At 28.5% G+C, this 25,319-nt stretch overlaps 2 protein-coding genes and 1 long non-coding RNA gene across 4 annotated transcripts; 2 read left to right on the plus strand and 1 right to left on the minus strand.

Annotated features, from left to right (window-relative positions):
* Positions 1-1,251: 1,251 nt before the first annotated feature.
* Positions 1,252-25,319, minus strand: LOC145186368 (1,4-alpha-glucan-branching enzyme-like). Of its 2 annotated transcripts, none has more exons than XM_090075719.1 (13): positions 25,169-25,319; positions 22,332-22,498; positions 22,115-22,230; positions 21,278-21,539; positions 11,699-11,789; positions 10,671-10,880; positions 9,358-9,601; positions 4,964-5,062; positions 4,592-4,827; positions 4,260-4,491; positions 4,055-4,185; positions 3,612-3,729; positions 1,252-1,511 (listed from the first exon to the last, which is right to left on the minus strand). In XM_090075719.1, the coding sequence occupies exons 1-13, from the start codon at positions 25,246-25,248 to the stop codon at positions 1,461-1,463; spliced, it is 2,037 nt and encodes a 678-aa protein (XP_089931845.1). In that variant the 5' UTR covers positions 25,249-25,319; the 3' UTR covers positions 1,252-1,460. The 2 variants fall into 2 exon arrangements, with proteins under 2 accessions (XP_089931845.1, XP_089931846.1); XM_090075720.1 differs by lacking the exon at positions 1,252-1,511 and adding an exon at positions 2,562-2,819.
* Positions 1,974-3,621, plus strand: LOC149876090 (uncharacterized). Its single transcript, XR_016448921.1, has 2 exons — positions 1,974-2,630; positions 2,720-3,621. It is a non-coding gene; the product is annotated as an uncharacterized LOC149876090 (long non-coding RNA).
* On the plus strand, positions 15,640-18,445 carry LOC149876091 (uncharacterized). Its single transcript, XM_090075721.1, has 3 exons — positions 15,640-16,800; positions 16,940-17,128; positions 18,350-18,445. Exons 1-3 carry the CDS (start codon positions 15,640-15,642, stop codon positions 18,443-18,445), a joined length of 1,446 nt encoding a protein of 481 aa, XP_089931847.1.

Consider the following 25,319-nt stretch of genomic DNA (forward strand, 5'->3'; position numbering starts at 1 on the left):
GATTTTTGACATTTTCGTTAAAGTTTATCAATTCAAGTGATGCGATAAATCTAAAAAGATGCCATTAGAGGTAAAAACTAAGTTTGCGCGCATTAAATAAACAAAGTTAATTCCCAAGTTCAAAAGAAATTGAAACTTGATGCCTTTTCTTTTTTTATACATAAGAGAAAAAAAAAGTTCTTGAGTTCATAAAAGTTTTTGACCCCAGAAACCCCTTATGTTTAAACATTTTCATGTCGTTGTGTTTTTACAAGTTGTTGGTACAACTGGTTGTCTCTGCAAAGTCATAATCCCAGTGTACAGTACTACTACTTAATGAAGTATTGCGTACCCTATGCAAGGATAGGGTACAAATGCTCATTTATTAAGATGTTAAATATCATAGAAATGAGTGCTCCAGTATTTTAAACAATTTTTCAATGATTGAAAATTAGCATGTTAAATATCATAGAAATGAGTGCTCCAGTATTTTAAACAACTTTTCAATGATTGAAAATTAGCATGTTATATATCATAGAAATGAGTGCTCCAGTATTTTAAACAATTTTTCAATGATTGAAAATTAGCATGTTATATATCATAGAAATGAGTGCTCCAGTATTTTAAACAACTTTTCAATGATTGAAAATTAGCATGTTAAATATCATAGAAATGAGTGCTCCAGTATTTTAAACAATTTTTCAATGATTGAAAATTAGCATGTTATATACAGGTACCTTTATTAACATTTTATCTTCATTCATCCCACCCCAGACTATTTTTACCCACTTCTCTATGATAGATTTTTCTTATATTTTTCTTACATAAAAATAAACCTATCGCTCTATTCTACAATAAATCTTGTGGTACCTAATTTTTCGCCATATAGTTTCCTCCGTCCCCTTCATCATTTTTTAGTTTGTTTCTGTCAGTATATTTAATTTTTTACTTTTCGATGTACGTTATAATTTCTCTAACAAAGCTTTATTTCCAAAATGATATATATAAAAAATAAGCCGAATAAACACAATAGTTTATTTTTAGCTAGTGTAATTCATATTTTACTTTTCAATATATATTAATTTCTCTAACCAAAACTTTACTTACAAAATGATATATATATATATAAAAAAAACAACAACAAAAAAACTCAAATAAACACAACAATACTTAAAATAACTTTAAAAAAACTTTTAAAACTTATTTGTTTAATGCGAAAAAATTGCAATAAATTGAAGAAAAGAAAATGCAGATATTAAATCTTATAAAATGCATTTAAATCTTATATTACTTTTAGAATAAAAATTTATCAATCAAATTTTTGTTGAAAAGAAAAACTTATCTATAATTTAAAATATTACCGCATATAATAAAAATCACTAAGAAAGAATACTTTTACGCTACACCAGTTTTACACTAAAATATTCACCAAGTTACCAATCAACGCAACAGCGGCAACACAAAGAGATGCTCTTCACAAATCAACTGTCATCTTTCGCAAGAACTATAGCTACTCGAGATGGTATGTAAACCTATAAGAAGATACTTCGTTACATTATTCACAAAAAAAATTCATATGAACTCACAAAAGGCAGTTTTTTGATTTTAAGTAATGCTTGATCACACAGCAACCAACGAATATTTGTGAAACACGAACATTTACTTTTTGATAAAACGTAGAGCTACTAACACACAAATCATGTTTCGTTTTGATCCTCTCCAAGTTTCTTTATAACTGCAATTTATAAGATTGCAATTTATTAAAAAAAAATTTCATACATGATTTCATGATTTGACTGACATGATATCAGTTATATGGGGGTCAACCTGCACGAGTTTAACAGTATTGTCTATTAAAACTATTCTACAAATTTTCAATCATTTTTGGCTTTAAAATGAAATGTGCTATTAAATAATAGAAAATAACAGATGTATTTGAATTTAGCATGTGTTATTATAAATTTCACATGCTAAATTCAAATACATCTGTTATTTTCTTCTAGTTTTCATGCCAACGGGAAATTTACGTTTTCTAACTTATAAGTAACAGCCCAGCGATTAAACATTTTAACGATTTGAAGTCCTGAATATAATAATAAAAAAAGTCGTATCTACCAACATTTTTTCACATTTGAATGAACAGAATGCGAGAAATTTTAAAATCTCTTCATTTTACAGCAAACCTAATAAAATTAGGTTAGAAGTGGTGGTAAATGACGCCTTAAGTACTACTCTGCCGCCTTGTTTTCTTTCAGTTAAATATAACTTCACTTTTCAGTGTTCTGCTAACGAACTGTAAGTATGTCGAACGAACTGTAAGTATGTCGAACCGAACTGTAAGTATGTCGAACGAACTGTAAGTATGTCGAACGAACTGTAAGTATGTCGAACGAACTGTAAGTATGTCGAACCGAACTGTAAGTATGTCGAACGAACTGTAAGTATGTCGAACGAACTGTAAGTATGTCGAACGAACTGTAAGTATGTCGAACGAACTGTAAGTATGTCGAACCGTCGGTTGTAAAAACTTTCCTTACAGTTTTTGTTATATACGAGGCAAATTTGTAATTAAAAACATGGTGTATTAAATCAAAATTTAAATCAGGCACCAATATTTATATCAAAACTAAGTTTGAATTATATTGACAAAAGTAAATACATAAAATAATCTAATGTATACGTATATCAAGAAAAATAAAATTAGCAAAATGTTTCAAAATCTCATTAATCTTGTCTTTAGATTATATCCCTTCTGGATTGATGCAATGCTATGATTCAGTGGCTTGATGAAACTAATGATACTAGAGAACTCAGATGTGATTCTATGAGAACTCAGATATCTGAAAGAAAAAAAACTTTCTTGGAATTTTTTGGAAATGCAACATTTTAAATTGTTAAGAAAAGGATTATTTCAGATAATTTGATTCGTGAAGCTTATATGGGTCCATTTATCTTCAACAACACCATTAAAAACAACTAAAAATTAAATGTAACATCATCTATAATTAGAGGATGTTTAGTAGAACCTAACTTAGTAGAAAAAACCCCCTAGAAATATGCTTTTATTGAAAAAATAATGTTAAAGCCTGAAAAGAGTTTTTCTGTAAATATTCTGTCAAGTAAAAAATGGATTGTTTTGTTGAAAGATGAATTTAAACTTATGATTTTTGAATCACATGGCGAACAGTATGTACACAGACTATCAAATAAAGAGCATGACCCAAATTACATTTAAAACAGTAAAATTTGGTAATAGAATTACAGTGTGGAGATGTTTGCTATGATGAGATGTTGGTTGCATTCATTTGATAACAGAAATTATGACAGCTGGCATTTGTATCAAACATACTTAAAAAAAATTATGCTTCCATATCCTGAGGATAAAATGCCGTCACTTTGGACATTCAGCATGATAATCCATAGCATACATCTCCTAAAGCTAAGAGATGTTTCCGATACAAGGATAAAAACAATTAGATTTTAAATTGCGTAAAAAATTTATGGGAAATTTGTGAGAGATGAGCAAAACAAAAACACAATTGTCAAATACTGTTAAAAATTTTTTTTCCAGATATGTAACTCAAGTTTTTTTTCTTTCCATAACTGTAAATATTTAACAAATATAAACATACCTTAAATGAACATCTTCGGTTATTGAAACTATAATTTTCTGTAAAAAAATCACATTGATGATCTAATCTGTTTTGGCCACCAAAAAGGGCGATATCAGAATCCAAAACAATTTTATATCTGATTTTTAGTTAAGCAATACTTTTTTTTTTCGAAATTGAGAAATTTTTTAGATTTAACCAAATATTAACTTTCACACTATGTATTTATGAGAAATTATGATAATTATGCTCAAAAGATGTTTTTATCAAAATTCTGATAGAAACAGATTTGAGAAAATTATTTTTGATTTTCCAGAAAATTACCTTCACTGGAATTGTGCCTTTTTAACCAAAACATTCTCATACTTTTTGACACGTCTTCTGAGTAATCACAGCATTAATTTTCATTTATGTACAATTTAAAACAAAATCTAAAGATATTTTATGTAAAATGAAAAAGATACTTTCCAGGAGTGTCAACAGCTACACGGTAATCTACAAAACTTTTATTAATGTTAAAATTAAATATAAATACTAGTCCTCCCCTTTCAAATGTAATTACTTTATCTTCGTTATGTTTGCATGCCACATATCCCTGGAAAATAAAATTTTACTAAATAAAAATAGAGAAGTAAGAAAAACTTTTCAGTTTATTTTGTAACGACATACAGGTTCTACATTTAGCCAGCCATATTTCTCTTCTAAGTGCATCATGGCTTTATCAAACTCATTAAGGTGCTTGAATCTTAGTGTAGCATCTTTTACTAAATTCCATTGTCTTCGAGCATAATGGTAGCTACTATTATTTCCAGATCGGGGAAAGTCTAACCACTCAGGATGACCAAATTCATTTCCAATAAATGTTAAGTAACCTTCACCACCAAGTCCACATGTCAGCAGTCTATGCAGAATAAAAAAGGATATTTATTGATAAAGGTAAAAAACTGTAGTAATTGGTTTAGAAAACAAGAATTTAAAACTACAAAAGCACTTTAGATTACCTGATCATCTTATGTAAAGCAATGCCTCTCTCAATAATTGGTGTAAGTGGTTTCAGTATTGACATATAATCATACATTTCTTTGTCCATCAGCCAAAAAGCCAAAGTCTTGTCACCTACAAGAGCTTGATCATGTGATTCAGCATATGCTATTGTTTTCTCTTTATAGCGCCGATTTTCTAGTGTATGAACAATATATCCCATGTCCCAATCTTCATCTTTTTTCTCTTTTAATATCTAACAAAATTTTAAAACTTACTTAAAGCTTAAGTTTTAAACTTAATATGTAACTTTCATTTTTACAATGAATTACAATATTTAACAAAAAAACATTTTACTAATTTACTACTACTAATATAAAAATTTAAAAAACCTTAATCCATTGATCAGGTATAGCCATAGCTAATCTATAGTCAAATCCCACACCACCTTCAGCAACAGGTCGACATAATGTTGGCATACCACTAACATCCTTAAGTAATATAATAGCTTTAAATTATAGTTTTCTTCAGTGAGTAGAATATTGATATTGACTAATGCATTTTGTTTAATTACTACTACTACTACTACTACTACTACTACTACTACTACTACTACTACTACTACTACTACTACTACTACTACTACTACTACTACTACTACTACTACTACTACTACTACTACTACTACTACTACTACTACTACTACTACTACTACTACTACTACTACTACTACTACTACTACTACTACTACTAATACTACTAATAATAATAATAATAATAATAATAATAATAATAATAATAATAATAATAATAATAATAAAAATAATAATAGTAATAACAACAACAACAAAAACAACAACAACAACAACAACAACAGCAACAATAATCTTAATATAATTGCTACAGAAACGTTTAAGGTTTAATGTTTAACGTCGTTTCATTTGTTACTAGGCTTTGAAAGAGCGCATTCTCTAAATACATGCGGTCATTGGAATAAGACCTCTTAAGCAAGCTAAAACTTTTTTCCTTTTGGAATTTAATTATTAGTTTAGATATATTACATAAAGAATCATATTAAGATAAATAATCATCGTTAAGATTATATTATAATTAAAGCAAGTATATAAAATAGTTATATATACATTTTAATTAGATAAAGTAGAAAGGATTTAAAGTAGAAAGGATTTAAAGTAGAAAAGATTTTAATTTTTCAAATCGTTTATAATTTGTTTTTCTTTTAGCAGTTTTATTATTATTATTTTATTTTTTAGAAGGAAAATAGGAGTATGGATGTTATTTAAAGTTATACTAATGCTATTTCCATAAAATGGTTATTACTACTTTGAAATTTTTTAGAAAACTTAGAAAAATAAATTAAAATTTTGTGCCAACACTGACATGGCATGTAAAGTGTTTCTTTTATTGTTTGTGTAAATGTTAATATGTGTTATATAATTGTTTTAAAAATGTATTTAAATATGTATATAAGGTATATATTTAACCTTATATACATATTTTAACACATTTATTGTGTTATTAATTGGTACATATGTTTATATTATGTTGTTTCTGTGTTTTCAAAGTGCTGTGACTTGGTAAATGTGAAGAGCAAGATTTGTCAACTTTGCCACCCAAGTGATGTACTTTTAACAGAGGGTTACACGATAGTGTTTAGTATCAAACTGTTACTGCTTTAGGTCTAGCTGTTTTCAAGCCTTTATTATTAATTATTCTAAAAATACGTAATGTATTTTAGTAACATTTTGCGTAATGTTGTTACTTATGTTTTGTTACATATGAATGTTATCTTACTTAAGTTATATTATATACATATTGTATTAACTTATGGTGTGTGCTATTGTTGTGTGTTGTTGCTGTGATGTTTTTTGTTATCTTTTGAGTTAATAGACATTTGGCTTCTCTTCATGTTGGTGTCTATTATTAAAAATTGTAAATAGGTAATTTTTATTAAAAATCACTGCTTTTAATCATTCACTAAAAGCCAATACAAATTTTTTTGCCATATATACCATTTGTTTTATCTCAATTTGATTTTTTGTTTTTAGCGCTGTTTACTACATGATTTTGCTATAAATATTTTGGAATCATGATGTTCCAGCATAAATTATTTTATAAAAGCTAACATGAAATAATAATATTGTACAACTACTACTCTGGTAAATTACAACAGCTTTTCTCTATAAGGTACATTGATTTTCATTTTTTGTATGTAATGTTTTGTATGTAATTACTTATTCGTTACATTTTTTATTTTAGATTTATCAGATGATGTATTTATGTGGTATAGAAGAAGAAAATATTGTAAAGTTTTGTGAATTTTTAAAAAACATTTACTAATAATTTTTTTTGAAGAAATAATAATTAAGTTTGCAAAAAAGGGTTTAGAACGTTTTTTTTTTTTTTAATTTTTCTTTGTTAGCAGTATGTTTATTATTAGAATTGCATGTTTTTAATATTTTTTTTTATTATTTGCTAAGCTGATTTTTTTTCAAACATCTTATAGCTGATATATATTTATTTTTTTAAAGTCATAAGATTATTGTATAACTTATTTTAAATGAGAGTCTGTTATGCTTTATATTTTGATTAAATAAAATTGCAAATATTTTTAACTTTTATATCCTTCTATTTTAATTTTAGAGCCATTAACATTTGAGCAATACCAAAGTTATCACCACCCAGGGGCTCTCTCAGAGAGGTCCTTCAATAAGTGGTGTAGTAATGGCGGTATGGATGAGCCATCCATTAAATGGAGGAACCCTCCATTTAATGGATGAGCCATCCATTAAATGGAGGGCTCATCCATACCGGGGTGTTGGGAGACACTGAATAAAAAACAGCAACCAAAAGGTTGTAAATGTCTTCTAACAGTGAAGATATTTATAACTTTTTTGTTGTCGCTTTTTCTTCAGTGATTTATTCTTTTAAATATTGTAATTTTTTTGTTAATAATGTATGTTGTATATTTGGTTGGTTTTTGTCTTTTTTAATTAAAATTTTATTTGTTTTTCACCAATTAATCTTAAATATAGTTAAATAATTCATTACCCAATCATCATAATATGATACTACATTCTATTGTTAAAAATAATTAATTGATAGTTTAATTTATTGAACTCACTGCTTTTAAAATTTTCTATAAGCCAAGACAATATGTTTAGCTATGTAAATGCAATTTATTTATATCTTAATTTGATTTTTTATCTTTTAATGTTTATAGTTTGGCTCCTTGAAGCATTTGTTATTTTGCTTTTTAATTAAAATACTTTAAATCTATTGTAATGTCTTTTAAATAAAATTAAAGTTTACTAAAAGCCAACATGAAATATCGTCACAGAACAACACCAACAAGCTGCATCACGACAGCAGTTTAAGTATGGCAATAGGTTACTGAAAAGCAGGTAAATTGTTTTCCAGTTGTTTTTTTTTTCTATGTCTACTTATCTATTACAATTTTTATTTTAGGTTAGTCATATGACCCATTAATGCAATATAAAAGATCAAAGTTTACATATTTTTTTAAATTTGTTATACACATGTTTGATTGTAAATTAACTTTTTTTTGTTTGAAATGTATTTGTACTCATTTGCTTAGTTATTTTTAATAAATTTATTTAGTTGCGTGCATTTAACGTTTTTTAAGGCAATTTCCTTTTTTAAAGAAACATGTATGTTTAATTTGCGTTTGCTTTATATTAATCTTACTAACTAAAGTTCATGTTATAAAAAATATAACAAGAATTTAGCTTTACTTTTTCATCAATTTAAAGCGTGATGAAGTGTTATTATTTTAAGTCAGTAACTAAAAATGTATTGTGTTAAACTTAGTAATGTCGAGGAAAATGGTTCTGCCTTACACTGATATGACCTATGTCAGTTGTAAATTACTCAAATAATGTTAAATAATTGGTAAATTATTTTACCTCGGCATACTTTTTATTTCAATTTTAAAGATGGTTTAATTTTTTCAATTTGAAGGCATTTTTCTAAAAGGGTATTAGTTAAGGTTTTGCAACTTTAAATTGAGGAAAACAGCCACTATAAATTAAGTAACAGACCAACCATAACCCGTGTTACGGGTTGCTTTTTGCTAGTAATAATAATAACAATAATAATAACAATAAAACAATAATAACAATAATAATAAAAATAATTTTAATAACAATAATAAAAATAATAACAATTTTAATAATAATAATTGTAATAATAATAATAATATTAATAAAATAATAACAATATTAATATTAATAATAATAATAATAATAATAATAATAATAATAATAATAATAATAATAATAATAATAATAATAATAATGATAATAACAATAATAATAATAGTAATAATGATGATAATGATGATGATGATGATGATGATGATGATGATGATGATGATGATGATGATGATGATGATGATGATGATAATATGATGCTGATATGATGATAACAATGATTATAATGATTATAAAAACTATAACAAAAATAACAAAAATAACAAAAGTAACAAAATTGTTGTTATTGTTGTTATTGTTAAATAACAACAATAGCAACACTTGTAAGCTAAAATATTTCTATTTTAAAATATTTCTATTATAAGTTAATTCTAAAAATATCATTTAGCCACAATAAGAGCCAGAATAAATAATAATAATATAGATGTTTATTTAAATCCAAAATAATATTTTTAAATTAAACTTGATATTAAACATCTAGGGCATTAAATCAATATGAATAGTTAAAAATAAGTCAAGAAATATTTATTGTTTACTTCAGCAATAGTGATAACTTCAGGATAAAGTGTATGCAACATATAATTAGCAAGTTGCAGATAGTTTAATGCTTCAGTATCAGTTGCTGTGCTAAAATATTCTCGATAATCACCACTGAACCCATAACTCAAACCATGATGGTTATATAACATTGATGTAACACCATCAAATCGAAAACCATCAAACTTGAATTCTTCAATATACCAGCGTAAGTTAGAAAGAAGAAAACGAAGAACCTCCCACCTAGGCATAAATATTTATAAGTTGAAATACTTAAAATAATTAAAATACTCATGATTTTTTTTATAATTATTCGAATATAATAACACCTTTACATTTTTGTGGCATTCAGTATAATGATGTAAAATTTTGCAATTTTTGAAAGTTTATTTTATGCCACTTTTAAGTTTGTATTATCATTTTCTAATTCACTTAAATGATTCCTAAAAAGTTTTGAGGAATGCTCTAGGTCATTATCTTCTTAAAAATGAATGGTTCTTCAATTATCTGACTTCCTGTTGGAATGGTAGGGTTTTTTAAAATGCCCAAACACACTTCTTTTGTCATTAATCCATCTACTTTAATGATATCACCAGTATTATTAGCACCAAAACAACTCCACACCATGACACTACCTCCACCAAGTTTTACAGTTGGCACCACTCACTGTTTCATCATTTGATCACCAACATTTGTTTGAACCAAAAATTTGGAACTTTGACTTGTCGGTCCAAAGAACAAGTTTCCAGTCATCATCAATAAATATTTTATATTGTTCTGCTACTGCATTTTCCTTTTCTTATTTTGTAGACAAGTGGTTTCCTTGTGGCTACTACCAAAACTTTTACCAATATTACAAAAAATAAAAATGATAAAAGAAATATAAAATTCAAAAATCTCTATATCAATTGAATCATTATGGATGGTAGTGTGTGTGTATTTTTTCTCTTCCTATTACAATTCATTTGAATTGTATTTTTTAATATATAAGCTAAAACACCTCATACTTTTTAAAAAAAAGTAATGCAAATATTAGGTAGTACAGTTAAAGTTAACTTTTTTATGTTTTTCCCTTCTAATTAGATACACAGCATTTAATTAGTAATACCCTTTTCTGTACTGTGCTTTTTTTAATAACTTTTTTTCTGTACTTTTTAAACCTTTTAACTTAGGAAAAAAAAAAAATTTAATGAAATAAAAAATAACTTTTCTAAAAAACAAAAATCTTCAGAAAATGCTGAATATTTACACATTGGTAGCATAAAATTTTCTAATAAAAAAAAAAAGTTAAAATTTATAATTGCCAACTCACTTTGTAAAATCAAACAGTCTACTATCCCAGAGATCATGATAGCCGCGTTCATTATCATGGAAAAAGCATCCATTGGTTCCATCAAACTTATTTAACCCATCTAAGACATTTTTGCAAGCATGGCTATGAACAATATCCAACAAAACTGTAATACCCATACCATGAGCAATATCTATCAATTCTTTTAGCTCATCAGGGGTTCCATATCGACTGAAAGTAAAATATTACTAAAATAATTGCAAGTTTCCATGTCAAACATTCTTTTTAAAGAACAGTGTTTAACAGTGTTAATAAAAGTATTTAAAAATAGAAAACATTATAGAGTTGTTAAAAACTGGAGATATAAAAAGCCATTAAAACTGGTGATATATTAAAGTGTTTAACAGTGGAAATAAATTAGAGTGGTTAAAAAGTAAAAATATATATTAGAGTGGTTAAATAGTGGAAATATATATAAAGGTGGTTAAAACATGGAAATATTAGAGATGGTATTAGGTTAGCTTCTGAGATAGTGGAACATTTTTAATTAAAGTGTATTATCAAAAAGAAAAAAATATCTTAAAAAGTTCAAACAACTGCTTTAACCTCTTTTAAACACTCTGATATAATAACACTGTTAAATATATTTCTGGTTTTAAACACTTTAATATATAATTCCACTTTTCAAAATGATTTGATAACCAATTTGACTACTTTTTGTTGGTATGTTTTACAAATTTAAATAGAACCATAATGGTGGCATGCTTTATAAAGTAAACAATTGAGCAATTATTGAAAAATCTACTTCTAGTGTTAAACTACTAGCAACATGGATTGCAACAGGCAATCATTATTAAAATTAATTTAAAATATCAAGTAATGGTTTTTGTAACAAGTAACAAGTTTTTGAAGGTAAAAAATGGTTTTTAAAGTTAAAAAGTCATGCATCACACTTCAATGTTTACATCCAAAACATTAATTTTAATTTTTAATGCAAAGAACTCTAATGCAGCCAACTATGGTAAAGAATATTTGTAACTTCTTCAAACCTGGATGGGGCAAAGAAACTTGTAACTTGATATCCAAATGATGCATAATAAGCATGCTCCATAATTGCCATTAACTGAATTGTATTGTAACCTAAAGAACACATAATTTTCGAGTCATTATTTAATCAAAAATGTTTACCCTGTTATTTTAAAGATGACAACACTTTCTACTGATAAGTAAGTTGGGTTATCATAGCAACTAAAGTTCAAGCAATTTTTAGGATATTTATTGTTATTTTTCAGGAATTTTTTTACCTAATTAATTCCAGGACATTTCCAGGATATTTTTAATCAAGTACAAGGAACTTCAAGAAACTTTCTTGTTTCAAAAAAAAACATACTAAAAATTCTATTTTAACCTATTGATTTTATAATCCATTCATTTGCTTTTTACCATATCCAAAATTTGTTCTAAAGATATATTACCTAGTAATGAGAAAGTTTCAGGACTGCATAGAGGAAGAAGAATTTTATTTATGTAACAACTTTAATTTAACAGGTGGCAAAAAAGTTTAGACAAAAGTTAAATTATTTTTTCTCATATAAATCAATATAAAGATGTTTAGTTTTAAAAATGAGGTTAAACATTTCCAGGAGAGAAAAATCTTCGAGAAATTGTTAAAAATTTCATTGTAAAAAATGAAAAAATCAAAAATCATCAATCACTTTTTAAAAGAAGGATATGCATGTTCAAGTTTACATAAATTCTTAAATAAGTTACATACTGACTGACCAATTAAAGACAAGAAAAAAACTGGACAACCATCTTCAAGGACACCAGCTAAGCAAGCTCAACTCAAGCAACTAGTAAACAATAGATATGGAGTCAAAAAAAATCGGGCCAGAAGTTTGGAAAAAGCCATCAATATATTTCATACCAAAAATGCAAATTTCTTACTATAAATGAACAAAAACTCCAAAATCAGCTTTGAGAGCCAAAAATTTGTATCAAAAGTTTATAAACCACCTTTATGGAAAAAAAGAAGATATAGCGATCAATGACAAAAAGTATCTTATTTAATGGTATGGAAATGCCCAGAAATGCAGAATTTTACACTGATAACATCAATATGTGTCTAGAAAACATCAAATATACAGTAAAAGAAAAATTCCCTTCAAAAGTTCTCACATGTGTAACAATTTCACTTGCATGTATATCGACTCCACTTATTCTTAAAACCAAGTCAAGCTCCATCAAATCTGAGCTGTATATTGAGGAATGCTTAATGAAAAGACTTCTCCCATTTTTTCATAAGCATTATCCTGAATTTCAGTACATATTTTGGTCTGATTTAGCAAGTTCCCATTATTCAAATGTTGCATGGATGTTGTGATTCTTAGTGTTTATATTATTGTTTTTGAACTTTTTGTGTTATGAACTTTTTGTGTTATATTTAAAACTCTTGTATCTTTAGATTAGTATATTATTGTTGAATAAAGCCTTTATCAAGAGGTTTATGTTTATTGGGTTCATCACAATTTATTCAACATATATATATATAAAATGTCAAAGATCTTAAAACCAACAAGGCTTGATCTTGACCATAATGCACCAACTGCTTCAAAAGAATGGAAGCATTGGAAACAAACATTTGAGAATTTTATTGAGGGTTGTGGAGAGGATACTCCAGATAAATTTCGCTCCATCATTAATTTTGTATCATCCAATGTTTATGATTACATTGAAGAGTGTGATTCCTATGAGAGCATCATTGAAACACTGGAAAACTTATATATAAAAACCCCTAATGAAATTTTTGCAAGGCATCAATTACTAATAAGGCATCAAACATCAGGTGAATCTCTTGAAGACTTTCTTCAGGAACTACGCAAACTTAGCAAAAACTGTAATTATAAAGATGTCTCAGCTGAACAATATCGAGAGGAACAAATAAGAGACGCTTTTATTTCTGGAATAACCTCAAATTACATTCGTCAACGCCTTCTTGAAAATTCAACATTGAATTTACAATCAGCATTTAACCAAGCTCGCTCTCTTGACATTGCTCAGAGGAACTCTGAGTCTTATATACAGAAACCCCCCTCATCATCAACCAGTCCAAATATTGTTGCTACTATAGAGTTACCAGAAGAATCTACAGCAGCACTTAATGCAATACCTGTTCATCCACAAACAAATTGTATTTATTGTGGTAATCAATCTCACAACCAACTCAATCGAACCTCTGCTTGGAAAAATTGTCCAGCTCAAAATGTTACATGTTTTAAATGTGGAAAAAAAGGACATTTCTCCAAAGTTTGTCTTGGCCGGTCAATCAATAAGACCCACAGTGTTACTGCTGCAGTGCATAAACCAAGTTTGTGTACTCTTTCAAGTGGCTGTCCTGAGAGCCTTTCTCATGCATCTGTTGTTGTCAAAATTAATGATGAATCATTAACAGCACTAATTGATTCTTGTAGTTCAGATAATTTTATAAGCAAAAAAATTATTGATAATTTGAAAATAAAAACGATACCCAGTAAAAGAAAAATTTCTATGGCCCTCACAACAATGGAGTCTGGTTTGGTGGGTTGTTGTTCAGTTAACCTCGAACTAAATGGTTTACTGTATAATAATGTTCGGTTTGGTGTCTTGGAAAATCTTTGTAGTGATATCATACTTGGATATGACTTCCAAAAGCAACACAAAAATCTTATTTTTCCGTTTGGTGGAGCAAAAGAAGACTTAATAGTCACGAAGGAAAATAACCTATGTGCACTGCAAATGGCTCAAATAAAAATACCTTCCTTGTTTATGGGTATTTCAAACAAAACGCAGCCAATAGCTACTAAATCAAGAAGGTTTAATAAAGATGACCAAAATTTTATTGAAAGTGAAATATCACAGCTATTATCAGATGGTATAATTGAGCCATGCTTCTCACCATGGAGAGCCCAGGTAGTGGTTGTAAAGGATCTTACTAAATCAAACAAAAAAAGACTTTGCATTGATTACTCTCAAACAGTTAACCTTTACACTGAATTAGATGCATATCCTCTCCCCAGAATAGATGATATGATAAATGAACTTGCAAAATACAAGGTATTCTCTACCTTTGACTTAAAAAGTGCTTACCACCAAATTCCTATAAAAAAATTCAGATAAAAAGTATACAGCATTTGAAGCAAATGGTTAATTGTTCCAATTTTGCAGGATTCCATTTGGAGTTACTAATGGTGTGTCTATGTTCCAAAGATCTATGGACAAATTTGTTGAAGAAGAAAAGTTGCATGACACTTTTCCATACCTTGACAATATAACCATTGGTGGCTATGATCAGGCACATCATGATGAAAATTGTCTACAGTTTCAAAGCGCCTCACAACGTTGGGGCTTAACATTAAATGAATCAAAATCTGTCATTTCAGTTCCTTCGATAAATATTCTTGGTTATTGCATTAGTCATAACAACATAAAACCAGATACTGAACGATTACGTCCTTTAGATTTACTACCTCCTCCATCTGATGTTTTATCACTTCGTCGAACTTTGGGTATGTTTTCTTATTACTCAAAGTGGATCCCTTCTTTTGCTAATAAAGTTCGACCTTTAATTAATGTTAAATCATTTCCAATCGATAGTGAAGCATTTGAAGCATTTCAATTACTTAAAAGGGAACTTCACTCTGCCACTTTGAGTTCTATTGATGAGAGTTTACCTTTTGTTGTTGAATGTGATGCATCAGATGTAGCTGTATCAGCTACCTTGAATCAAAATGGTCGCCCAGTTGCTTTCATGTCTCGGACATTAAACAAAAGTGAAATTAATTACCCTGCAGTAGAAAAAGAAGCAGTGGCTGTTATTGAAGCTGTTCGAAAATGACGGCATTTATTGTTACGAAATCAATTCCAGTTAATCACTGATCAGCGTTCTGTAGCTTTTATGTTTGATAACCGAAAGAAAACAAAGATTAAAAATAGTAAGATTCAGTGCTGGAGGATGGAGTTAGCAAAGTTTAGCTATACTATATCGTATCGTCCTGGAAGTGATAATGTAGTCCCTGATGCACTTACGCGTGCTTTTTGTGCCACAACTCAACCTCAAACAAACCTAAGCGATATACATAACTGTTTATGTCATCCAGGAGTCACTCGTATGCTTCAATCTAAGAACTTACCTTTTTCCACCGAAGAGGTCAAGAAAATTTGCTCTAACTGCCATATTTGTTCAGAATTAAAACCAAAGTTTTATCGATCTGCAAATGTCAGTGAGTTAATCAAATCGATACGTCCAACGGATCGTCTAAGTATAGATTTTAAAGGACAATTGCCATCGAATTCTAGAAATAAGTATTTATTTACAGCTATTGATGAATATTCTGGGTATCCATTTGCAATCCCGTGTCCAGATATCAGTTCAACAACCGTTGTGAAATGTTTAGACCAAATATTCTCTTTTTGTGGTTTTCCAACTTACATTCTTTCTGACAGAGGCTCGTCATTCATATCTAATGAACTAAAATCTTACCTGACTCAGAAAGGAATTGCAACAAGTAATTCCACTCCATATCATCCTATCAGTAATGGACAAGTTGAGAGGTACAATGGGTTGATTTGGAGAAATATTTGTTTGGCACTAAAAACCCACAACCTAGATGTTAGAAATTGGGAGATTGTTCTATCCGATGCCCTTCACTCACTACGTTCGTTATTATCAACTGCAACTAATTGTACACCCCATGAGAGATTATTCAGTTTCCCTCGGCGTTCATCATGTGGAACTTCATTACCCTCATGGTTAACTCCTGGTCCCATTTTTCTTAGACGTTTTGTGCGAACAAACAAAAATGATAATCTTGTTGATAAAGTCGAATTAGTGGATGTAAACCCAACATATGCTAATATTCGTTACCCGGATGGAAGAGAATCAACTGTTTCACTTCAAGATCTTGCACCATACTCTGCCCCACAAGAAAAGTCTTGTAATATCAACGAGAATAGAATTATTGAATCTCATGATAATGCAACTGCGGAAGTGTTTAATGTAAATAAAAGCCCATCACCGAAAATTGCATCGGAAATAAGTGTTGAAGTCAATAAACCAATAAATGAGTCATCTACTGACGTTTTGCAACGTTCTACAAGAACTGACGAAGCTAGTGTCTTTTCTATATAGATGGGAAAATTGTTGTGATTCTTAGTGTTTATATTATTGTTTTTGAACTTTTTGTGTTATGAACTTTTTGTGTTATATTTAAAACTCTTGTATCTTTAGATTAGTATATTATTGTTGAATAAAGCCTTTATCAAGAGGTTTATGTTTATTGGGTTCATCACAATGGATATACAAAAACTTGAACTATGTTGCCAAAGAGATCAATCTGCCAAATGTTCCACAAGCAAAGCCAATCAAAAAATTTTCAGGTTATTTAGCACAAAAGGTTTACAAGAATGGCTGGGAAGGAAAAACAACAGATCAGTGCACTATGGTTTCTGAGACACGATTTTTTGGCATAAACTAATAACTTCAATTTAAAGACAAAATAGCTAATAATCTTTATTTCTAAAGATTGGCAATATGTTCTAAATATTTCATAACTAAAATTTATATGATTAATATATATACATATATATATATATATATATATATATATATATATATATATATATATATATATATATATATATATATATATATATATATATATATATATAGTAAATATATTTATTATATAGATATATTTTATTTATATCTATTGTAAAAAATATCGTTAGATGAATTCATATTCAAAAAATCAGTTAAATTTTAACTAAATCTTATTATCCAATGTAATTAAATCTAAATAGTTAACGGAAATTAAGTCCTCGTCGAAAATTGCATCATCATAGTCGTCATCGCTTTTACTTCTCTCTTCGCTTTCGCTATGTTGATGTTGCAAAGTATTAAATGGCATTTCTATTAGTAAACTTATTACCTCAGAAGGAAGAGGTAACTTAAGATGATTCTGAATTCTTCTATGTAAGTTAATACTGGATATGATAGGATCTGAGGTACCTAAGGCTCTATGAAAAATATCTTCTAGATTTTTTTCTCTGCTGGTTTTACGAGTATGAAATTGTCTATCATATTAAAAAACTTTATGCCTGGCTTCAGACCCTTCTTCACCAAAATAACCTATTGGTAGTACTGTATTTTCTAGAATTTGTCTACCATTTATTAAAACTTTATGTACAGTTGCAGGCATTGGATACCAAGGATATTTAGACATAAAATGTTTTGCCGGATCAAAACAATATTTTTCAAATTTATCTAAATTACTTTGATACTGGGAAGAAAGATCATCTCGGCTATAATTTCGTTAGTATTGATGGATTCCATGTGCTGAAAAATCACTTCTTCTTGTGATTGTACAAAACGTTCCACTGTATACTCTAACAAATTCTTTAATGGTACTTGTGCTAGGATATCGGAAATTGATATATCATTTGGTCTACATTCTGATTTACATTTCCAAATCTCTTTGTAATCTGGATACATTTTACAATTTTTGATAACTCCTTGTCTAATGTTTTGATACTGTTGTTTACTGTTTGATACTTAAAAAACTGTTTGATACTTAAATTAGAATCCAAAATTAACTCTAATGCTTCTTCGGCTGTGTAACGTACTGTTTCTTTTTTTGGTGAAAATATATTTTTTTAAATTTTAGCTGGCCGAGATGGACTTGTGTTCAATTCTTTTAGAAACAATGCTAAATCACGTTTCTTTTACTGACGTGCAGCCATACCTGCTGCTTGTAATATAAGAGATGTTTCGTATACATATCCCGGCACAACTCTGATGCTTCCTATCTCTTGGCCCGATACGATTTTTCGGTATATGATAACCTTGGTCGTCCAGAAGATGTTGATGGAATTGCATCATCAGTAAATATAATTTCTCTTTTCAACCAATCTGAATTTTTACTTTTAAATCGGCATATTGTTCTTTGACAATCTGACCATTTTCGTTCAAAAGAATTGCACAAACTACATATTTTCTTTTGAATATTATTGCTAATAACTACTGTTTCATCATTTCCAACTAATTGAATGACATGCTCAAAAACATTCGACTTTCTCTCATTTATATCTTTCTTTTCCAGCCTTACATTAAATAAGTCCTCGTATTTGAAATGGAACATCACGGCAAAAAAACAGATATATTTTTAATTGGGGCAACTAGGGGCAAGTTTTGAAAACTGGAATATATTTCTGAACATTACCAAAATTCAATCGTGTAAAAATATTTTTGGAGAAATACGGAGATTTTTTTAAAAGTCAAATCAAAGTTTTAAAAAATGTCAAGAAAAAATTCTATACACGCGCTTATTTCTTTTATATAATCATTATAATAATGCAGTATTTTAATTTAATTGAATAATTTTAAAAAGTATATACCTGTATAAAAATAATTTTCTTTACAGCAATCAAAAATGTTAACTATTTCAAAAGTTATGTATTATTAAATTTACAGCTCACTTTACGCTAACTCACTGCAAACTAAGCAGAGATTAAATATATCCTCAACTTGAGTGCATATTAAAAACAAACTAGGCAATTAATTTAAAAATAGACCTCGTTTATTATCACTTTGATGGGTTTACTTTAAGGTACAACATAAAAAAAATCTTTTTTAGAACTTAAAAAAAATGGGTTTCTGCCAAAAAATCGGGTCTCAGAAACCATAGTGCAGTGGGTCAAAAGAAAAAAAAAATTGAAAGAAATTTACTTAAACTCCATAATGAAGGGAGTCAAGGGAAAATTAAGAAATACAGCAGAACATGTTTTTCATTTTTTAAAGAAGTGAAAACTTATAACTGAATAAATATTTTACACAATGCAAAAAACAGTTTTTTTTTTCTTTTTTTAGTTTTTGAGATAATTAATTTTAAATTGTCTCTAAAATTTTTTGCCACCCATCATGATTAACTTTAATTTCATATGAAACTTTTTACAGAGAACTTATCAATAAATCACTTACCAAATCACTAAATTTTCTTAGGATAATTTTTATTTAGAGAAACTTAGAATCTTTACTTAACATAATACCTTATGAATTCAACTGTATTTTAAATGTATGGTTCTGAAGTAACTATGTTAATCTCAAAATAACTTTTATCTACTTTACTACTTCAATTATTGGGTTGTAAAGAAAGTTCGTTCAGTTTTTGTATTCCTTTATTTCATAATGGTATTTGTTGTTATACGGTAAAGTGTTTATATTCTTTAAATAGTACTTGTTCTGCTCTACAAACCTGTATTATTTGTTTTTTGAAAGACTTAATTTTTTCTTATTTTTCCAGGCTTTAAAATGGAATATCCAGGAGGCAGAAATCAATTTTTTTGACACCTGCTTTTCTTTACTTTTCATCGAGGTCAAAAAGCAGCCAAAGCAGCTCGGGACATATGCAACATGTATGGAAAAGGTGTCATAGGGGAGCGAGCAGCACAAAAATGGTTTGCAAAGTTCAAAAATGGCAACTTTGACCTTGAAGACACGCCTCGAAGCGGACAACCATCAGAATTTGATGAGGAGCATTTAAAGGTCCTGTTGAAAGAAGATGGTTGCCAAACAACCATGAATTGGCCAAAAAAACAAAATGTAGTGCCATGACCATCGCCAACCATCTTCAACCAACAGGCTTTTCACAAAAACTCGGAGCTTGGGTGCCTCAACAGCTTGATGAAAACAACAAAGAAAATTGCCTTCAAACCGCTGCTCAACATCTTGCACGCCATCAAGCAACACGAGGCCATAAACAACAATTTTTATACTGAAACGTTACAGGAGATGAAAAATGGTGTCTATACATGAGTATGAAGCAAAGAAAATATTGGGTGGCTTCAGGAGATACACAGAAGTCAAGAATAAAGCAAGATCTTCACCCAAAAAAGGCTATGATCTGTGACAACGCTAGGCTGCATGTTGCACAAGTCGCCAAAGCCACCTTTCAAGAGCTCAAATTGGAAGCTCTACAGCACCCGCCGTACTCTCCAGACCTTGTGCCAAGAGATTACCACCTTTTCCGCTCCATTTCAAACCATATGAGAGGCACTACCTTTGATGATGAAGAGGGCCTCAAAAACTGGCTCAACAACTTCTTTGACAACAGAATGGGCAATTTTTGGTGGGATGGCATCAAAAAACTAGCCGAACATTGGGAGGTTGTAAATAATAACAGAGAATACATAATTGATTAATTAATTGTTATAATTAATGTTTTTTGTTTAAATAAAATTGTCTTATAAAACCGAACAAATTTTCTTTACGATCCAATACATTAAATCTTCTATTATATCTACAAAAAGCAGCATTTTATGTTAAACAATTCTATTAATCTGATAAATTCTACTGATATTGAATGGACAGATTGATAAAATTTTATTAGAAAAACTATGTCTGTTTTAGGTATGCTTTACATATTACTGAATTAAATATTCAATATTCTTAAATCAGTTATGTTTACTATAAATATAGTTTTGTAAAAATCAAAAAATGTCTCAGTGTCTTTATTATATAAACCTACAATAAAAATATCACATTGGATTGATTATAACAAAGCTACAATAAAAAGAAAAACTTTGATTTATATTACCTAAGTTCTTAATGTGTGGAAGAACATTGTTTTGAAATTCTCTGTATGAAGCAACTTTGCCTTCTTCAGAAGCAATACCAATATGCGACTCATAAATTCTCAAACTTTTTGGTTTCACAGGACACTTGTGTTTAAAAATGTATGGATTTGGAGGATTCCAAAAAACAGGCTCCATTAGTTTTGTTGTATCATTTTGAACAACATACTTTGCCCATGGACATATTCTCTCTAACAACTCACCAGTGGAAGACACTATGAGAAGCTGAAAACCAACAATAAAAACCAATGGACACCTTTCTTTACTTAAAAAATTTTAGTTTTTTAAAAGAAACCATTTTCCTCAATTGCTTCAAAGAACTGAAACTAATTATGCAGCATAAAGATATAATTCTGCAGTGTAAAGATATAGTAATTTTAAACATCGAGATCCTGTTTTTTAGATAATTTATATTAGCTCACTTTTATTTTGAAAAATATGAGTTGTTAAACTCATCACAAACAATATAAAAAATGTACCCAACTTGGTATAGGTAATGTTATCTGTAAGTACTTAATTAAACCATATGTCATAAAACCATATCTAATCAAAACTAAAAACTATTTAGAGAAAAACCAGATCTTTACATCCTTTTTTCTATAATAAAATGGATTTTATTATAGAAAAAAGGATGTAAAATTTTATTTGAGATTTGCACATCAGTGTTTGTGTCTACAAAAGTATTTTAGAGAAAACAATTTTTATATTTCATCATCACAAGGTATAATCCTAATTCATTTTCCTAAATTTTAAAGGTGAAATCAACAAATGAAAAAATAATAAGAAGATTAAATTCCAACCTTGTATTTTGAAAGATGCTTTATTTGCTGACTTCCATCAGAGTTAATAGGAAGAAATAGCTCCCATTTTCCAAAGTCTTTTTTTAACATCTTATGAGATTTTGAATTCCAACAATCTATAAAAGAGAACATTTCAAGCAAAGTAATGTTATTAGCTTGTTTCATAAAATACAAACTTTTACTTGAATAACTTAAATAATTGTTTATCAAAACCTACTAAAATCTCCATATACAAAGACATCTGTTGCAGCAGGAATCCATTCTCTGAACATTAAACCTTTATCTGTGACGTGCAAGCCATAATTTTGATAACTTTGAGAAAAAATATCAAGGCCATTTTCATTTTGGTCAATGTGGCTCACCAATGCTTGAAAGCGTTCATATCTAAAAATACTTTACTTTAAAATCATTGCCATTTAAAAACGATTCCCTTAACTTTTTCACAGTGTGATCTCTGCAGCTAACTTATCATAACAACAGCCTACAACTTATCATAACAACAGCCTACAGCTTATCTTAACAACAGCCTACAACTTATCTTAACAACAGCCTACAACTTATCTTAACAACAGCCTACAACTTACAACAACAGCCTACAACTTATCTTAACAACAGCCTACAACTTATCATAACAACAGCCTACAACTTATCATAACAACAGCCTACAGCTTATCTTAACAACAGCCTACAACTTATCTTAACAACAGCCTACAACTTATCTTAACAACAGCCTACAACTTAAAACAACAGCCTACAACTTATCTTAACAACAGCCTACTACTTTTCTTAACAACAGCCTACTACTTTTCTTAACAACAGCCTACTACTTTTCTTAACAACAGCCTACAACTTATTATAATAATTATATAAAAAATGAACAAAAAGTTTTACAAGTTTTTAAATTGAATCAGTATTTTCATTAAAATTTAAATCAGCTTACATTTTATTTTGAATCTTTTAAATAATGCATTATTTCACAAAAATTTTGAGAAATGATGCATAACTTAAATTTTTATTACATTTGTAAATCATATGTTAACACTCACTTTTGACCTGAGTTTAATCAACAAATCAATTACTTTTTTCACAATCAATTTTTTTGTAAGTATTTTTAACATTATATATTGGACAATGTATACATATCATCATTCACAACAGATGGCAAACAGTAGTATGGATGATTTTTTTTTCAACAACAGTAGAAGTAAACTGCCTTCTAATTAACAGGTGTTGCAATATTTCTTCGATCTTTAACAAGTTGAATTGACTATTTCAGCAAGTGCCACAACAAACATGAAAGTTATTTCTTTTTGAGACAAGGCTGGGCTTCTAATTTGCAAAGGTTGCTACATAATTGCTAAAATTATGTGGGAAGATTTTGTATCTTAGCAATGAAGTGGTCTTTTACTTTTTTATGAATTGGACTGACAGAATGCATATGTACTGTTAGCCTATCAATACTTTCAAACAACCATGCTTAGAATGTTAGAGCACTTTTACAATTTGAGATAACTGAGGAGTTGTTAGACCCAAGAATACTGGATGTGTTAGCCCAAACTGCATTACCCTGCAGCAAAACTTTGATCATTAACTCTTTCAGTACGGTTATATTTCACAATATCAATCCCATGGGATGCAAAATAAAAGTTAATAATAGAATATTATGAAATTTTATTTATAATTTACATAATAAAGAATTCTGTCTGTACCACTTCATCTTTTGACAAGTATTCCTTTTTTTATGTTTATTTATGAGGCATTAGCATCTTAAAAGTGAAGAAAATATACAATTCAAGGTTGTATCCACTTGATTTTGTACTTTCATTAGCATACAATAATTGTAAAATTTACTTGGTTCATTTACAAAAAATTGCATAATGCCTTGATCAAAAAACTTCATAAAATAATCAAATTCTTCATTTCTATCTGTTACATTAAATAAAGGGTAACATGCCTGATATTGTTTTTTATCAAAATTGTATACTGCAGGTATAAAATTGTTTACATTTTGCCAAGTAACACTTTTAATTGGCAAAATGTAAACAATTTTATACCTGGATTTAACTGTTTCTTCATCATTATCACTGCTAACATCACTATAATCAGTACTATCTATTTCACTCAAAAGTTCTTCTTCATCACTGTCTGAATCATTAAAGAGCAAGTGTTTTGATGTGGAAAAATTACAACTAATTGATGGTGTATCCATCTTTAGTTGTTATATATATATATATATATATATATATATATATATATATATATATATATATATATATATATATATATATATATATATATATATATGTAACAACTAAAGACTTCACAGAAGATAGAAAACAGAATGAAAGTAAAAAAAAGGAAATAATAAATCAAACTTTACTAACTAACGTTAATGAGCATTATTTGATATTAAAAAAAGTAAATTTATCAGAATACTTAATGATGCTAACTAGCTGTCAGGGCAATTACCCAAAAAAGTTTATTGATGTGACCCATCCTTAAAGGGTTAAAGAACAATCAACATATTTAAAGTTATGCCATTTTATCACTTAAGTATAAATTTTATCAAAATTTACTGCAGAAGACTTTGAAAAGGTGGATACAGTAGATCAACTATTGGTGCTTCATGGCACAATCTACAGATAAAGATTTTTAAAGGCAAAGAAGATTGCTTTGAATATTATAAAAGATTTTGCAGAACATAATTTAAATCTGAATAGTGATAACTATATGTCATAAAGATCTGAAGATTTTTATGCTAATAGTTTAGCTTGTTAGAAAATATAAATTCACTCTTTGAAAAAAGCCTCAGCAAAGTGATGCTTCAGATGTTTTTGACAGCATTATAAATCATTTATTTTTGTAATTTTTTCAATTCTAAAAAATTTTTACAATTTTTTTTATAAATGAAATTGAAAAAGTGGGTTATAAAATTTATATTTAAATTATTCCACGCATTTTTTTAAAAAACATAGAAATATTTAAATATTATTAAACATGCAATATGCTGGAAACAAATAACTTTGGGTTTGTGAAAAACAAACTTTAATGTACCTCTGAATTATATCTTCTTTGAAATCTGTCAAATACCCATCTAAACTAAGAAGGTTCTCAAGTTCAGGAACAATTGCCATTTCTATTAGTTAACTGTAACATACATACATACATACATACATACATACATACATACATACATACATACATA

The sequence above is a fragment of the Hydra viridissima genome, unplaced genomic scaffold (assembly GCF_058129835.1).
Source record: "Hydra viridissima isolate aposymbiotic clone 2 unplaced genomic scaffold, HvirCarnegie_v1 scaffold_39, whole genome shotgun sequence".
NCBI classification, from domain to species: domain Eukaryota; kingdom Metazoa; phylum Cnidaria; class Hydrozoa; order Anthoathecata; family Hydridae; genus Hydra; species Hydra viridissima.

Bases quoted from the DNA above. Each gene is read 5' to 3' on its own strand.
- LOC149876091 (XM_090075721.1), top strand. From the start codon at position 15,640: ATGGAGTTAGCAAAGTTTAGCTATACTATATCGTATCGTCCTGGAAGT. The intron at 16,801-16,939 runs GTCTTTTCTATA...TGTTGAATAAAG, and splicing joins CAAGAACTGACGAAGCTAGT to CCTTTATCAAGAGGTTTATG. The intron at 17,129-18,349 runs GTTTCTGAGACA...TTTAAATTTTAG, and splicing joins CAACAGATCAGTGCACTATG to CTGGCCGAGATGGACTTGTG.
- LOC145186368 (XM_090075719.1), bottom strand. From the start codon at position 25,248: ATGGCAATTGTTCCTGAACTTGAGAACCTTCTTAGTTTAGATGGGTAT. The intron at 5,063-9,357 runs GTAAACAATAAA...ATATTACTTAAG, and splicing joins AAGTTATCACTATTGCTGAA to GATGTTAGTGGTATGCCAAC. The intron at 3,730-4,054 runs GTATCTTTTTCA...ACTAAAAATCAG, and splicing joins GCTGTTGACACTCCTGGAAA to ATATAAAATTGTTTTGGATT.